General features: G+C 37.4%; 1 protein-coding gene across 1 annotated transcript; it reads left to right on the top strand.

The window, feature by feature from the left end:
- The first annotated feature begins 15,295 nt into the window (after positions 1-15,295).
- On the top strand, positions 15,296-18,066 carry LOC145008763 (ATP synthase subunit beta, mitochondrial-like). Its single transcript, XM_078967377.1, has 8 exons — positions 15,296-15,874; positions 16,108-16,183; positions 16,253-16,459; positions 16,557-16,660; positions 16,742-16,900; positions 16,994-17,218; positions 17,290-17,601; positions 17,689-18,066. The coding sequence occupies exons 1-8, from the start codon at positions 15,395-15,397 to the stop codon at positions 17,806-17,808; spliced, it is 1,683 nt and encodes a 560-aa protein (XP_078823503.1). The 5' UTR covers positions 15,296-15,394; the 3' UTR covers positions 17,809-18,066.
- The last annotated feature ends 279 nt before the right edge of the window (positions 18,067-18,345 follow it).

Raw genomic sequence — 18,345 nt, 5'->3', positions numbered from 1 at the left:
AAGCATGTGTACTTCCAGATCTGGGACCTTGAACGGTTGTTATGGCATAAACATGCAAACTTTATGGCCAATGGAGCTCTATGCAAGATCTAAGATCATTTTGGCCTTTTAAACCCCAAAAGGCCATGCATGGAGATAACGACAAAAACTTTACGTGTTCAAATGATGTCTAGGGTTTAAATCTCAGTTTGTATGCCTTAGTTCGAAGTATATATGGATTTTGGATCAAGATCTAGATCTTGAAGAATTAGGGTTTGAGTTAAACCCATTAAAGGAAGCTATTAATGGGTAAAGTTGGAAATTTTACCCTTAAATGGACATTTTCAGTGTGTAGTGTGGAGTTCAGATCTGAAGGATAGGATCTTAATATATTAAGATGGCTCAACAAACTAAAGAACTCGTCGAGTCCATATAGGAACTCGACGAGTTGGATTGAAATGTCCCGATTTTATAAAAGGGAAAACTCAACGAGTTCAAGGATGACTCGACGAGTAGAATAGGAAAGTCCCAATACCATGGGTAGGAGGAAATCGACGAGTTGTGAAAGAACTCGATGAGTTGGATCGCAAGTTCGAGTTTTTGGATTTATGGAACTCAACGAGTTGATGGTCAACTCAGCGATTTGAGTCAACTCGGTACGTTGACTTTTACCAAAGTGTTGACTTTGACTTAGACCAAAGTTGACCCTTAAGGGGTTACGAGCATGAAAAGGAGTAACTAAAGGAAATATTTATGTGTAGGAGTTTGAGTGGGGCAGATTTCAAAGTCGAGGATGTTTCAGCTACTTCACAACATTTGAGGTGAGTTACCTTCCAGTAGGAGTGGGTCGAAGGCACCAATGCCAACCCACTAGTATTGATCATAGTTGAGATGATTGTCATTGTGATAATTGTCTGGTATGCCACTATTTGTCATGCTTTATGTGTTATTATGTTATGTTATTATGTGATAGTGGTAAGGGTGAAATAGTCACCGGTTACCGGTTGAAAGAGACCGAAGGGGAGGCCAGCACCCATATATTCTAAGAAATATATATATATATATATATATATATATATATATATATATATATATATATAACTTGAGTAACACACTTGAACAAACGTTAGAACAATTAATAATGCGGAATGAAGTTTAACTCAGTGGATCATAAAGCTCAACAATAATAATAAGTTAGAGTTAGATAGTTAGATAATTAGGTGCAGAAATATAAGAAAATGTAAATGACAACAACTATTATATCAAGAAGACACTATAAGTTGATTCTTAATAAGGATTACAGACAATCCAGGTTAGTAAATGTGATCAAGCTTAGTGATTAAGTCAGGATGACTTGCTCCGAAGAGATAACGATTGTAATATTAGAATCTGAATATTTTTAATATAAGAGAATGAGAGGGGATGCGATAATTCAAGATAGATATAGAATGATCGGTTGAGAGAGATGATTTTCATTTAGAATAAAAGAGCTCTATTTATAGAGACTCGAAGATTACAAGTTAAACATGTCTAGGAGTTGCCATGAAAGGCACATTAGACAAAGAAATGTAAGATAAATGAATTTAATTGCAGATGCGGTTGCTGGTTGCGGTGTTAAACTTGACTGTGGATATGGTTGGTAGCTTCGGTTCTCTTTAAGTTTAAGAGGACCACTTGTATGTTTTAGAAATTTCCCCTAAGTGACCTCTTCGACTTTCCTTTCATTTGTCGAGGCTAAGGAATTTGATGAGAATCCACCAAAACTTCTTGAATTCCCTGAGCCAAACAATTCTCCTTGAAATTTCAAACTTTACTTCAGCAGTTGTGTGTTTTGACCTATTGACTACAGTTTGAGTGATCTCTAATTGCTTTCGAGTCATGCGGTTTATGGCGGTCATTGGAATGAAGTATTTTGTATCATCATTTAAACGTTTGAAAATGACTCCAATATTTGGGAATTTAGTTGCTCCAAGGGATCTTTCTTGAAATCCTTCAGTTAGGACCGAAGTTGGTTCAAGAGGAGGGAGGTTGAACTTCTGAGCAAGTGTTGGGTGGATATTCGCGTCAATTCTTGCAAAGTCACACACAGTCTCTTTAAGAAAAGAAGAAGCCCTTTCATACGCAGTCTTCATCGTTGGGTGCTTTTCACACTTGTTCTGAAATACCTTTGCAATTAGGAAGATTTCCTCCAGGTTCATGCAAGGGAAATCAGTTTTGGTTCAAGTGTAGTCTGAATCTCTTTTAGTGAGAGTATATTAGATGAATTCTACTTTCATAAATTTTTTTGGCATGTAACTCTTGACTGCAGTGGGTTTGTCATTCGACCAGATTTTCTCGATTGTGGATCCATGCTTGGCATGGAATCTGTTGAGTCTTTCAAACTCCAAAGGCAACCTCTGATCATCTGGGAGGTTGTGGTCAAACAATTTGAAGACGGTAAAGAGCTTCGCATTAGGAGAGATAGGAATGTCCCAATAACCGTGATGGAGGTTTCGCAAAGGTGAGATAGGGCTTGTAGTCATCATCTAGTAATCTTCTGAAGGGATAAACCAAGGAATGGATGAGGGATTCATCCATAGTGATGTCAAATCCATGATATCTCCAAATTATTTATGCTAACTTAGTTGCTCTCCAATCAGCTTTCTTTTGTTTGGTATTAGGAGAGTCATCAGAGTTTTTAGATGACATTTCAGGGGCTAAGTTTCTAAGATAAGGAGGTCTCTCCGGATGCTAGGAAGAAGGATGTTGAACATCATGGACTTGTTGAACTGGAGACTAATGAGGAGATTAAATTGGACTTTTATGAGGAGAGGGCACAAGAGTCTTTCTTTGTGAGATGGTTTCGGAGAACGTTGTGGGGTAGGAAACTTCTATTGGGTGATAGGATTTGAATGGATTAGATGTTGACCGGAGTGGATGGGAGTTTGTAAGTGTTAATGTGGATATGAATGTTGAGGTGAGATGTGATTCACGCCATGGTCTTCACTTCCCCTTTTGAGGAAGGAACATCGGGTTCCTCCTCAAGCCATTGCTTAAGACCATCAATTTTGGCGCAACCTGCAATGAACTGAGCTTTGATAGCTTCACTAAGTTTATGATTGGTGGGGTTTGTAGTGTTGAAGAGCAAGCTGTGAATCTCCTTTGTGAATTAGAGAATCTCCTGGCCATGGAAGTTGGATGATAAAGAGCGTCTAAGGTTGTTGATAGTTGATTGTAAGACTGAAAAAGCAGACTCGTAAGCGTTGTGAGTTTCCTGAACAAGCTTCTTTGAATGAGCATCATGACCTACAATTACGGATTGAAGCTCAGTTTTGATTTTGGTCACTTCAGTAATGAGTCGCTCTGCAGTGGTGATGAATTGTTGGTGATCCGCTTTCCGGCTTGTATCTAGGGCTCGGATACCCATTTCAACCATAAGAGAGATTCTCTCAGCAGCAAGTCTTTCTCTTGGTTCCGGTCGCTCTATTTTGTCGATTAGAGATTGCGGTCCAGGCATATCTTCAGGTTGTGGTTGGTCCGATGACACTACGGCTAGAATCAGATCGATATTGCTTTGTAGACTTAGAAACTCTTTCCTGTAGACAACCATCTTCTTCTTTTTCTTCCTTTCCTCAGGCTTTCAAGTACAATGTTGAGATCTGCTTGATTCTTCTTCCTCATCAAAAATCATCATCCCATCATCTGAGGCGCTGGTTAGTTGATTTCATCCATGTTAATGTCATCATATCCGAATGTAGGTCTGAAGCTGACTTCGATTGCGGTTCCATCATCTTGAGAGTCATGAACGACAGTTGTTGGAGGGGGCTGGGATGAACCTACATCATCAGGAGTAGACTAAGCCTTGCGGATGGTTTCTGTCATTGCGGTCATCCATTCTTTTACTTTGAGGATAGTGACTATGGTGTTGGTGTTGTTGATAGCATTTTCCCATTACTTAGCCACCATTTGGATTTCCTTTTATTTTTGTTGAAGCTTTTGCATTTGCCTATCTTTTCGAGCTTGAAATGCCTTGCGAAACGCTTCGTATTTCTTGATACCAGACTCAGTAATGGGACAATCCCTAGTGAAGGAATCATCAGATTCATAACCATCAACTCCTTGATTACGCACCAAGGTGTCTCTCAGGTTCACGGATCCTTGCACATTTATGCTCACCGTGCCTAAACCACCTGTATGTAAGGTAAGCAGAGTAGGTTTCCTAATATTCCTTGGTCTCCTTGACTCATAGTCAAGTTTGGCCTCGACTCAGTTCTACCAAGGACTGAAGAATTGTCCTGCGGTTGGGAAGGTGTATCAAGTGTTTGGAGTACAAGCAAGGATGGAGCGTGTAACGCCCGGGTTTCGGGGCTAAGTATTTTTTACAATGTAATAGTCTAGGTCAACCATTGTAACTCTTTTTGAAGTAATAAAGACGAAATATTTGAGTATTATGTGAATTATGTGTATTTATGTGCTTATTATTTAATTATAAAAATATAATTAATAAAGAATAAAAATAAGCGTCAAAATTAAAGTGTGAGATAAGCCCGATATCTCTACATAAAATTGTAGTGGTCGAAACAAGGATTCCGAGGATATAAAGAACACCGAAATCCGAGTTATAACGAAGAAGTTATAACCCGTCGAAATTTCACAACGGAACCGGCGCGACACTGGGAAGCGTAAATAGTGAACTTACGATAGAGTGACTTTTAGCCTTAAAAATCTAAACGAAAGTCGTAGAATATGTTAAAATGAGAGTCTCCATAAAAAGAACGCCCAAATCTGACTTCGTATTAAGAAGTTATGAGATTTTAACGGACCAATCCTGTCCCGACCTGTTAAAAATATAACTTTAAAAATAAAGTCAAAAATTAGCCGACGAATTCTAAACGAAAGTTATAGAGTACGTCTCCACCTACGCGTGGATATAAAAAACGTCAAAAACGGAGTTCGTATGAATGAGTTACAAATTATAATAACATATTTACGTATTAAAATAAAGTATAAATCATATATACGTACACATATATTTACATATGTATATATCATTAGAAAGGTATTGGCGATGCGGTCATTATAAAACTAATATTGAGTTCTTTCGACATTAGTTTAGTACAAATATCATTAAATCCATTTAAAATAGTATTATAGAGGGGTGTTTAGTTGTTTATATAACTAAAATGTCATTAAGTAATTATGGAGGGTAATTTTTGAAAATTCAATTAGTATAAATAAGAGCCTTAGGCTCTCATATTTCTTGCACCATTCTCTTGATTCAATAGTCTTTCTCTCCTTGTCCCCCGAGCATTTCGGTCCCTCGTGATTCAACTTCTCTTTTTGTAGTTTTTAGTATAGTAAGGTGAGCGTTGAAACATTATACGAATCTTTCTTAGAAAGATTCAGTGATGAAGTTCTGCCCTACAGAGCCCCACTCATAGCTAAAATTCTCTTGTAAGTAAGTTATGCTTACCCTATTTTAATATAGCTTATATTTAAAAATAATATTGTTATTATGAACTTATAATAAATATTTGAGCTATTATTATGACTTATATAAGTGTCGTTATAATATCTTTTTAAATTTTAATTACTCGCGGAACATGGAATCTTGTTTAAAGGGCCGCATAGGGTTGTTGGATTTCAGAAGTGCTATACGCCAAAATAGTCCTGCCCTCCGGTGTTTTATGTCTGACCCCTATCTGTACATAGTGGTTGGAAAGTGTTGTTTAAACGCTTATATAATAATAATAACAATAAGACTAATAGTTAGTCACGGTAAATATTAGACTAAAATCTAGTGGTATTAGTATTAGGTTTGGTCGAAGAAAATTATTTTAAAGTAAACGAAGCATTGTCCGAGTACCGAATCACCACCTTTTCAAGTGAGTGCATAGTTACTTTCATCTTACACATAGATATGGAGTATTTTATATATTACTTGCTATGTGTGCATATTATCTGTATACTTGCTATCTATGTTGGATGAATGTTTTTATACAAGTTTTAAATGATTTAAATTGTATATGTATTTTATATCTACAAAAATGTTGGGATAAAACATGGCTAGATGTAATAAGACGACGTTTGATAAAATGATGAGAGGCCTCGATGTTGTTGTTGTTGATCCAGCCATCTAGTGGAGTATAGATGATGACCACAGACTCTTATAGATAGTCCAGTGGAACGCTAGGAGACTCGCAACCTGTAGGTGTTTGTGAACGATGTGTTCACTGTTGTACTCCATCCCCCTCATGGTTGCCTTTAGGACATTTATTGTTGAGGAACCCCCTTAGCAGTAGTGTCCATCCCGATGATGATCCTTAGGATATGTCCCTTATGATAGGTGTTTAGGGGCGTAATGTGAGGATAACGAGAACGGGTAATCGGGTTATTGTTGGTCAATGAAATTAATAAACTTATTTATTGTGGGTTGAAAACCCTATGTGCTCACCAGGCTCCCAAGCCTGACCCACTCAGTTTTATGTATTACAGGTAGTGGCACTCGAGCATAGTTGTGATGTGTTGGGATGAGGGATTACGGATATAGGCCTGTAGATATGAAATAATGTAGTAAGGCTTATATTGTATTGTTTATACTTATGTACTGTAGCGAACATGACATCCAGAGTCTTTTAATGAAATACATTTCTAAGGAAATGCTTTTGATAACTCTTTATCATATTATTGTTTTGGGACAAATTTCGAAATCTTTTATTAAAATGTTACTCTGATTTTGAAATCAAGTATAAACAAAATCGGTCTTTTATGGCTGTGATTTTGGGGATGTCACAGAACGCAACTCCTGTTCCTGAAAGAAATGAAGTTTGGAAGCCTTGAAGACCTTAGGGCGAGAAGAACCAATTAAATCCTCTTGGGATTTAGTTGGGGGTGAGTCTCCATGTTTTGATGAAGCATACACACTTATTATGTCCGAGTGGCTGGGAAGGGTTGAAGCGAATGGGCCTGCGGGGACCCCAAGGATTACTGGAGTCTTTTGAGATACTTCATTATTAATCCGGTCACACATTTGGCTAGAACCTTGGTTGGATTTGCATTTTTTGAGAACAAGGATGGGAACTGAGTCCTCATCAGACTCATCTTCAACATTAACAGGCGGGGTCTGAATTGGATCAGAGTCTTCATCTGAAAAGACAACGTGTCTGAGTTTATGTTTCTTGGTTGGTTCAACTTCTTTCGTTGGAGTGTTTTTCTTGGACTGCCCTCGAGAGGTTTTTCTTAAAGAAATCTTTTTGAGTCTTTGAGCTAAAGGAAGGGTAGAGAGAGTAGTAGAAGATGAGGTTGCGGTATGTTCAGAATCACAGGGTGCGGTAGAGGCAATTATATTTTGACTGGGTAGAGGCGGGGTAGAAAGGTATGGGTCAATACATTTCGTAGCCCCAATGTGATCAGAGACTTCTTTTGTCTCAAGTCCAGTGTGGTACTCCCATTACACTCGGCGTAATGGGCTTCTTCAGCCAATCTTTCTCTTTTCGCCATTCAACTCCAATTTCAGGTCTTTTCGCTTCCTTTCCGCTGTAGCAACAAAGTATAACTCTAAAATATAAATTAAAGCACTATAAGTACCTTTTAGCTCTAAATAACATAAAAACATAGTATAAATTAATAAGAAAATATCATAAATATTTGTATAGAATAGATGTTATCACAAATCGAGAATAATATTTAGTTTTATTTATGCACAAGTAGCGGGTAAAGACCACTGAGTAATATTGTTTAAAGTAGCTATGATCATAAATATTTGTTTACAATAAGTACTAACATAACTATTTTAAACAACATATTTTTTTAACATGCACAATACGTATAAATATTCCTAATACTAAATAAAACAAACTTTAACACTAAATAAACACACCAATATTAAATAAAAAATTGATATATTATTACTAAAACACTATCCGGTTATCTTGTATTTATCATTTTCGGTATGCCATTAGAGGTAATTTAAAGATTTTTTTCTTCTCCTTGGTTAGTCCATGCGTCTTCCTACATAATTTTTTTTAGACTTCTATTTTACTTTTTTTTTTTTTTTTTCAATTTTAACTTCTTTTTTTTCTCGATCACATACCTTTGTGCACCAATATTAAAAATGTGCTTCTCAAACTCTTCTATTTTGGCGTTTACATCCTTCTTCAACTCTTCCAATGTACGTATGTACCATTAGAGTTGGAAGGATGATTGATTGGATGAACAATTTTCAACCAATCTTTTTAGTAAAGAAAAGGAGTATATATTGGCAAATAGATGCAAATTTATAATTTCAGTGGATCATGAAAGTTTGGTATGAAATTATTATGTTTTTAAGCTCTCTCTATAAAGTATTAAAGCTGTGGTAGGTATCACTTTTTGGTATTGAGATTTTCGCAAGTGGCCAAATGATTTTCAGGCCACGAAGTAACATAGAATTTTTGCAGCGCCCTTCCTACATGCAGGGTCGACCCTTTGATTTTAAGGGCCCTGTACGAAAAATAAAAACGAGCCCCTAAATGTGGTTTTAAAATATATAAACAAAATAAACATATTACTAATTGTTGCTAACTTTTATTAATTTTATAATGGTTCAAATGCTAATCATGTAATCTCTAGAAACTGTCAAACTGATTTGTTAAATTTTTTTGGAATGAGGGGTTGCTTATGAAATATGTGACATAAACTAAAGGCTAAAAATGTAAAAATGAAGAAAAAAATAGAAATTGTTGTAGAGCGGCGTCGAACCTAAGTTGTTGTTAGATACTAACGGTCATATTCTCAACATCTCTGGAACGTGTGTTAGACTAAATCATACTCAAATTGTATTCCATATTTGTAGGAGTATTCAGTTTGTATTTGTTGTATTTGTGTGTATAAATACTTGGTGTATATCATTGTATTGGTATCAATAAAATATAGACCATCTTTACTTCTTCAACTGTTATATGGTATCATAGCCATCCTGATTTTTTTTCTCATGGCCAACACTAACAATCGACATATTTTAGGGCAAGCTACTGGCTCCTCATTTCAAATCCCTCCCATGCACATCAAACTCGAGACCTCCAACTTTTGTCTCTGGCGTACAACCATTGTGTCAGCTCTGGAAACCTTTGATCTTGAATCGTTCATTCTTGACCCTTAGCCATCACCATTGAACGTGAAGATGACCCTCCTATCGTTGCTCCCAATCCAGAGTACCTCTTGTGGAAGAGTAGAGGTAGCAATCGTGTCGTGTCGTGTCGGGTTCGTGTCGTGTCGAAACACTAAACGGGTTGAAAGGGCTTGACCCTAACCCGACCCATTTAATTAACGTGTCGTGTCAACCCGTTTATTTTCGTGTCATGTTCGTGTCGGGTTTCGGGTTAGGGCTCTACCTTGAAATATTTCGTGTCATGTGAGATTAAAAGATTGAGCATGTTAAAAGAGTAGGAGTTGGGTAGGCGGAAAGGAAAAACTAATAGTTTGGAGGCAGAATAGATGAAGTCATAGCAAGTTTAGATGACAAAATTAAAAGAGTGGGAGTTAGGGAGGCGGATGAAAAGGTCGCGAGGATGTGAGAGTGGTGAAAGAGACTAGGTAGTTTGGGAGAGAATGGAAAAACTGAAATTAAGTCTTGATCTAGACGGCTAAGTCATTTCAACATTACAAAACGACTCAATTCGAAGGTTTTCTTTTACTTATGGTTTTGGTTTTGTATCTTTCTAGTTTATTTAAATAATTCAAAAAACTTGCATATAAATAAACGGGTCATTTTCAAGTCATATTCGAGTTGAAATTCTCAACCCTAACCTTACCCGTTTAATTTTCGTGTCGTGTCGTGTCAACCCATTTATTTAAACGGGTTGAAATATCTAACCCAAACCCGTTTATTTCGTGTCGGGTTTCGTGTCGTGTCAATTTTTGCCACCTCTATGGAAGAGACGTGATCGTTATGTCCTACTCTGGTTGAAATTCACCTTTGCAGAACGAGCCCTTGCCATTGTTGCACGTTGTACCTCTTTCCGTCTTGTCTGGCAGTCAATCGAAAAGATGTTCTAGGCCCAAACAAGAGCTACCCGTACGGCCATGAAAACGCAACTTCAAACCTTATCCAAAGGTTCTTTGTCTATGATTGATTATATAGAGAAGAAACGTGCAATTACAGACTCTTTTGCTGAGAATCAAACTCCAATTTTCACAAAAGACCAAATTGGGTATATCCTTCAGGGTCTCGACTCCTCATATGGCCCGTTCATCTTCGTTGTCATGATGAAAGATGATATCGTCTCCGTTGATGATCCTGTAGGGCTTCTCCTTCAAGAATAAGCACGTTTAAAACATGATCATCTTTGCAGTTGTTGTTGTTGTTGATTCCTCTGTTGCTCCTCTAGTGGCGTTAATCGTCAATCGCCAATTGCGATTTCAACCTCCATCCTCTAGTAATCGCCCTTTTGATAATCGACGCCGATGACCCCAATGTCAATTGTGTCAAAACCAGGGCACGAAGCTATTAATTTTTGGCAACGAATCAATCTTATTGATTACCCTAGTCGCAAGCCCAATCCACATGATACACAAGCCCACCAGGCCCATCTGTATCAATACCACGACCAATCAGCCATGACTGATCCATCTTGGTATGTCGACTCAGGAGTGACTGATCATATTGCCCTCAATCTTCAACGCATGAACATCACAGAGGAATATCAAGGCAATGACAAACTCTAAGTTGGTAACGGTATGAATCTCCAAATTTCTCACATTGCCTCTGCATCTCTTCACAATTTAAATTTTCCTTTTGTTTTAATCGTTTCCCACACCACTAAACGATTTATTAGTGCCTCCAAACTAACCAAAGACAACAATGCCTATTTGGAATTATGGCCTAATCGGTGTGTTGTTAAGTCATTATAGGGTCAAACCCTACTCAACAGGGACGTTCATAATGGGTTGTACCGTCTCCCAAACTCCTCCAATAAATTGTGAACATCTTCTTCTCCTATAGTAGCTCTTGTTGGCATCTGCACATCCCTTCATGTTTGGCATAGTCGCATGGCTCATCCACATGCTCTACTGTTAAAACACTTAGTTTCTTCTTTTAATCTTCCATTGTCATCAAATAACTTTCCCAATGTTCGTAATTTTTATCAACTTGGGAAGAGCCATAGATTTTCCTTCCATCTTTCTCATGTAACTTCAAACAAACCATTTGATTTAATATATTATGATGTTTGGGGTCTAACACCTTTCTTTTCGATGAATGGAAATCGTTATATCTTATTATTTGTTGATGATTGCACAAAATTTGTTTGGATATATTTCTTATCACACAAATCACAGGTTTTTCCTACCTTTGTTCAGTTTCATAAGATGGTCAAAACTCAATTCTCCACTAATATCAAACATATACTATCTGATTGGGGTGGTGAATACCGTCCCTTCTCTCCCTATCTAAACTCTCATGACATCGGTCATCGAGTCTCATGCCCATATACCCAAGAACAAAACGGTGTTGTGGAGCGCCAGAACAGAATCATTGTTGAAAAAGGACTATGCCTCCTTGCCCACTCTTCCCTCCCGAATGAATTTTGGGAACACGCGTTCAAAACAACTACGTACGTACACAATCGCACAATTACCCCAATTCTTAACTACCACTCCCCATATCAACAACTTTACAATCAGATTCCCGATTATGGTTTTCTAAAAACCTTCGGTTGTCCCTGTTTCCCATTTCTTCGCCATTATAATTCCAATAAGATGGATTTTTGATCCAAACCTTGTGTGTTTATTGGCTATAGTGCCTCACACAAAAGATACCTCTGTTATCATCAACCCACATCTGAAATTTACATTGCACGGCATGTGGTCTTCAATGAGGATGTGTTTCCCTCCTCGAAACCAATATCCTCCACCACTGCTGCCCCTACTTCAATTCCTTGCAATCCCTCCCCTACACATTTGTTACAACATGCCTTACAACCTCCAGTCAACCTATCACCATTACCTACACCACCCACTACCCCATCCTTACCACGTAAACTAACACCATCTAACTCTTCCTCTTCTACACCTACTCCCAACACACATTACCAACGCTCTATCATCAGTTCCTGTGCCCATCAACATCCACCTCACTTTCGTCTTGCCCAACATAATCAACATCACATGGTCACTCGTGCTCGCACTAACTCTCTCATACCTAAAACTTTTACCACCACATTAATTTCCCATGACTTAACTGAACCTTCTTCTTTCAAACAAGCCAACACTTCATCTTGTTGGCAACAGACAATGAATTGTGAATATGTTGCTCTGATGAGAAATAATATTTGGAAATTAGTACCATGTCCTACTAATGTAAATGTTGTAGGGTGCAACACATTCAATCTTGTAATCAAGCCAATAATCTTGTTCTTTCACTTGCTATTTCCAACAAATGGAGCATTCGCCAACTCGATATTAACAATGCATTCCTAAATGGCGACTTGGTGGAGGATTTTTATATGCGACAACCAAAGTGATTCGAAGACAAACAAAATCCCACACACGTTTGTCACTTGAAAAAGGCCATTTACGACCTCAAACAGACACCTCGTGCATGGTTCAACGAGCTCAAAGCATATATCATTTGACAACAACTCAAAGTCATCCACTCCAATACCTCACTATTTGTGCATAAATCTAACAAAGCTAAAATATATGCGTTAGTTTATGTTGATGATCTGATTATAACAAGTATGGATGACACATTAATCCGAAATTTTATTAAAATACTTAACCAGGTGTTTTCTCTCAAAGACTTGGCTGCTCTACATTACTTTTTTGGCATACAAATTAATTATCAAGGATCTGATGTTACTCTCAGTCAAATAAATTATATCAAAGAAATCCTACATACAACAAAGATGCAAGATGTAACTTCCATTTATACTCCAACTGATTGTCAAACCAAGCTCACTTTAGAGGAGAGCCATTTTAGATCCAAAGCTGTACTGACAAGTTGTTGGCTCCCTGCAATATGCCATGATCACACGTCCGTATATAGCTTATGCTGTTAATCACGTTTGTCTATATTGTTGGATTAGTGTCTAAGTCCATAACTATTTTGGTATGTACTTGACCTTATGGTGCATGGTCCTTTTAGGTTGCCTTCATCAAAGCAACTTGATAGGATGAATTATGGAGAGAAAGGATTAATTATGATTTATTAATATATTATGAGAAGAATATATTAAAGGAGAAATCATATTGTTTAATTAATATTAGTCAATAATTAATTAAGAATTAATTTTGTGGCTAAAAGAGATTAATTAAACTTAAGGGACTAGAATTGTAATTATAAGATAATTGCAATTGGGCTATGGATTACCTTATATTATAAGGTTGGACGAATTCTATGGGGAAACCCATTAGAAATCGTCCTAGGCCTTTAAGGAAGGAGTCCATGGATTGCTTAGGGCTTAAGCATCCAAATTAGGGTTTCCTTATTAGATAACCCTAATAGCCTCACTATTTAATGACCCATTGGGTACCAAAAACGGAGGCAACCGAACCCCTAGGGTTTCTACACGTTTTTGAGTGTCTCTTTCTCTTCTCTTCTTCATCCTCTTTGCTCTTGGTGTTTGTGAACCATTAGAGGAGTGACATTTGTGACTCTAAGCTTTCTAAAGTCAATACAAGAAGGAATTGTGATTGTTATTGCTACATAACAATCAAGGTAATATCTTAAACCTATTTATATGTTAATATCGATTATCATATGCTAGAATTAGGGTTTATAGTCTTAGATGAATTTCATGTACAATAGAGAAACCTAGATCCAAGCATTAGGGTTTGTATAAGCACATAGGATGTTCTTATGGCTAAAACCCATCAAATATATGCACAGTCCCATTGTCAAGCACTAACAAGCAGTGAAGCGAATTCTTAGGTATCTCAACGGTACACTTCATCACTGCTAGCACTTCTCCCCAACAAGATCCACTTTCTTGCTAGCTTACTCTGATTCTGGTTGGATATCTGATTCGAATGATAGTTGAAGTCAATATGGATTTGCAATTTATCACGGGTCAAACTTAATCAACTGGACTTCACGCAAACAAAGAATGGTCGCTCGATCGAGCATTAAGGCTGAATACCGATCCCTTGCTTATATAACCGTTGAACTTTTATGGCTCAAACAACTGCTAACTGACATGGCAGTTTCCTTTACCAAGCCTCCTCTCATTCTCTGTGACAATGTCGGCGTAATATTCATGACCAAAAACCATGTCATTCGCACAAGGTTAAAACACATTGCTTTGGATGTTCACTTTATATGGGAACAAGTAGAGTCTGTAGATCTTCTAGTAAATGGAATTTCATATGTTGATCAAATCGCAGACGTCTTCACGAAAGCTTAGTGAAAAGATCGTTTAGCTACACTCAGAGACAAGCTTCAAGTTCGACCCTCCTTTCAGCTTGCAGGGGGGTACTAACGGTCATATTCTCAACGTTTTTGGAACGTGTGTTAGATTAAATCAGAGTCAAATTGTATTCCATATTTGTAGGAGTATTCAGTTGTATTTGTTGTATTTGTGTGTATAAATACTTGGTGTATATCATTGTATCAGTATCAATAAAATAGAGACCATCATTACTTCTTCAATTGTTATACTAGAAATAGGCGTAAGCCAGTTGCACTTATCAACTTATGTATAACTTCTTCAAAATCATAGTATATATTGATTAATTAACTATATAATTTTATTAAAACTCATACCCTATTTTCGAAGCCCTATGAAGTTACACCTCTTATAAACCCTTAGGGCCAGGCCTACCTAGTTTGATTTATACAAAATCATGGTTAAAATGGTAATCTTTATTATTTTAATTAAATATCAAGAAATGTTTTGTGGGATTAGTTTGATTTATACATTTTCTTTTAAATTGATTTGTTTATTTTGAAAGCTTCTGATATAGCAACAAAATAATATTTCTTAAGCGGGAATGAAATTTTTATGATATGCCTAATATTAAACGTTTTGTTTTGGTAAAAAGTCCTTATTATGGTACATAATTTTTAAATTATAAATATATCGTAAGCAATGAATTATGACAATGTTTTTATCAAATTATATATTGCTTTAAATTAGTTATAAGTTAAGTAGTAACTAATAAATCATGTTATCACATATATTTTAATGATTCCGCTTGTTTATTAATCGTGTATACACTATATACAATTATAAATACTTAATTTATATGTTTTTACTACTAATAAATAAAAATACCAAAATAAATTATATTCCTTGTTTAAAGAAAAATGATAGAAAAACATTTGTAAGAAAAGGTCCCTTACTCTCAACGCTGTAATAAAAAGCAGAAGCTCAACCCTCTGTATATGTCCCGAGACGACTCGGTTGTCTGATTGTCAAACCCTAGCATTCTCTCTTTCTCTCTCTAACTTTTCTCCGCCATGGCTTCACGGAGGCTAGCTGCCTCCCTCATACGCTCCTCCCTCCACCGATCATCAACCAGATCTCCGTTTACTCACTCCACCAGAGCCGCACGCGCACTATCCCAATCACACCCTTCTCCTACCGGTTACTTTCTTAACCGTGTAGTCAACTACGCTACTTCTGCCGCCGCCGCTCCGACCAAGCAAGCTGCAACAACCCCTGGCGAAGGATCTAACTATGGAAAGATCACTGACGAATTCACCGGAGCCGGCGCGATTGGACAGGTGTGCCAGGTGATTGGTGCTGTCGTCGATGTGAGATTCAGCGAAGGATTGCCGCCGATCCTTACGGCGTTGGAGGTTTTGGATAACTCGATCAGGTTAGTTTTGGAAGTGGCGCAGCATTTGGGGGAGAATATGGTTAGGACTATTGCTATGGATGGTACCGAAGGGCTTGTCCGTGGTCAAAGAGTTCTCAACACCGGTTCTCCTATCACTGTAAGTTTTTCAAAAAATTCAGATCATTTTAAGAACACGATCCGATTTTGTCTGGATTTCTCGTTTGAGATCCAGTACTTTATCATTTTTGTAGCCTGTTGGTTTATGGTTCAGATCGGTAAAGTCAACATGTTTAATTGTAGCCAAGTACTTTGTATGCCATTGTATATGGTGATTTAACACTATTGCGCAATGATCCATGGAGCTAATCAGCTAATTCAATGTCATTGTAGGTACCTGTTGGTAGAGCAACCCTTGGTCGTATCATTAACGTCATTGGAGAGCCAATTGATCATAGAGGCGATATTAGTAAGTGTTGCATGTCTTTCATCCATTATTAGTAATTTAGTATCTTAACCTTTTGATTCTTTTCAACAGAAACCGATCACTATCTGCCAATCCATAGAGAAGCACCAGCTTTCGTAGAGCAAGCAACTGAGCAACAGATCCTTGTCACTGGAATCAAGGTTGTAGATCTTCTTGCTCCATACCAAAGAGGAGGAAAGATTGGTTTATTCGGTGGTGCTGGTGTAGGAAAAACTGTCCTCATCATGGAACTTATCAACAATGTCGCCAAAGCCCATGGTTAGCAGATAGACACCACAACACTTTTCAGTTTTCACCACATTGATTTGTAATACATTTCACCACATTCTTACGAACTCTGGTTATGTTTTCCCAGGTGGGTTTTCCGTCTTTGCTGGTGTTGGAGAACGCACACGAGAGGGTAACGATCTTTACAGAGAAATGATGGAAAGTGGTGTCATTAAGCTAGGCGATAAACAGGTTCACCATTTTCTTACTTTTTCACTATCTTATTTCAATGCTATGAATGTTATAATCTAATGTATGTTTTCATGTTTGTAGAGTGAGAGCAAGTGTGCACTTGTCTATGGTCAAATGAACGAACCCCCAGGTGCCCGAGCTCGTGTTGGGCTGACCGGACTGACCGTAGCTGAACACTTCAGAGACGCTGAAGGCCAAGATGTGCTTCTCTTTATCGACAACATCTTCCGTTTCACCCAGGTGTGTGTTTTTAACTTTCTCTTCTTTTCAAGTTCCAACATTGTACTCAACAAGGGCAAAATGGTCTTAACGTTTATATATTTTTGACATCAGGCAAACTCTGAGGTGTCTGCTTTATTGGGTCGTATCCCATCTGCTGTTGGATACCAACCAACTTTAGCTACTGATCTTGGAGGTCTTCAAGAACGTATCACCACAACCAAAAAGGGTTCAATCACATCTGTTCAAGCTATCTATGTCCCTGCTGATGATTTGACCGATCCTGCCCCTGCCACCACCTTTGCTCACTTGGATGCCACTACTGTGCTATCCCGACAGGTAAAAGGGTATTTTAGTCATTTTGTTGTATGTTGTTCAACTTTATGACACTGGTTTTAATTGAATTACAGATTTCTGAGCTTGGTATCTACCCTGCTGTGGACCCACTTGATTCCACATCGCGTATGCTGTCACCCCACATTTTGGGAGAAGATCATTACAACACAGCTCGTGGGGTCCAGAAGGTTCTTCAGAATTACAAGAATCTTCAGGATATTATTGCTATTTTGGGAATGGATGAGCTTAGTGAAGATGATAAGTTGACTGTTGCACGTGCTCGTAAGATTCAAAGGTTCTTGAGTCAACCCTTCCATGTTGCTGAAGTTTTCACTGGTGCCCCTGGTAAATATGTTGAGTTGAAAGAAAGCATTGCTAGTTTCCAGGTGAGTGTTTAGTAAATTACGTAATTACCCCCCTTAGTTCTTGTCTTGTTGCGGAAATTTGATGTTGATTTTAATTTTTAATCGCAGGGAGTGTTGGATGGGAAGTATGATGATCTTTCAGAACAGTCGTTTTATATGGTTGGAGGAATTGATGAGGTTATTGCGAAAGCTGAGAAGATTGCTAAGGAATCTGCTGCTTCTTCTTAGATGAGTTTATGAATATTATTGTTGTGATAGATTTGAGATGAAAAAAGAATGAATAATTTTTATTGATATGGTGCTGGAAGCGCCGGGAGTTTTTTTTTTTATTTTTTTTTATTTTGAGAAAACTGAGATTAAGTTGGGATTTTTTTTTGGATCCCTGTTTTTTTTGAGTTTTAATGCAATGAAATGGATGCCAGCAAAATCCCTATTTCGGCTTTTGTTGTTGGATAATAATAAGAAGAGGGATATATGTGTTGGGAATTGGAATTTGTATATTTGCTCATTTTGATTTTGATTTTCCAGACATTTGTTGAAATTTGTCTTCATATTTCCTATGAACTTGATAAAAGGTCGAAATTGGATATTTAACTCGGTGAGTTGAAGCGGGTTATAGATGTAGTTCAAAATTTAAAGGTGACGAGAAAGTTAGTGATTGTAAGTAATCATGAAGTTTAACAAATAAAAAGTCACTTATATTTTTTTGAATGAATAAATCAACTTTTCTGGAACAAGATGAAAGCTAGAATCCCGATAAATCTG

Source organism: Lactuca saligna, chromosome 8 (assembly GCF_052625555.1).
Source record: "Lactuca saligna cultivar CGN05327 chromosome 8, ASM5262555v1, whole genome shotgun sequence".
Taxonomy (NCBI): Eukaryota; Viridiplantae; Streptophyta; class Magnoliopsida; order Asterales; family Asteraceae; genus Lactuca; species Lactuca saligna.
Note: the sequence above shows the minus strand (reverse complement) of the source record. Positions and strands in the feature narration are given on the sequence as shown.

What these genes read in the sequence shown, in the direction of transcription:
- LOC145008763 (XM_078967377.1), top strand. Translation starts at nt 15,395, where the DNA reads ATGGCTTCACGGAGGCTAGCTGCCTCCCTCATACGCTCCTCCCTCCAC. An exon ending in TTAAGCTAGGCGATAAACAG is followed by an intron (nt 16,661 to 16,741) that starts GTTCACCATTTT and finishes TCATGTTTGTAG; the next exon opens with AGTGAGAGCAAGTGTGCACT. An exon ending in AAAGCATTGCTAGTTTCCAG is followed by an intron (nt 17,602 to 17,688) that starts GTGAGTGTTTAG and finishes TTTTAATCGCAG; the next exon opens with GGAGTGTTGGATGGGAAGTA.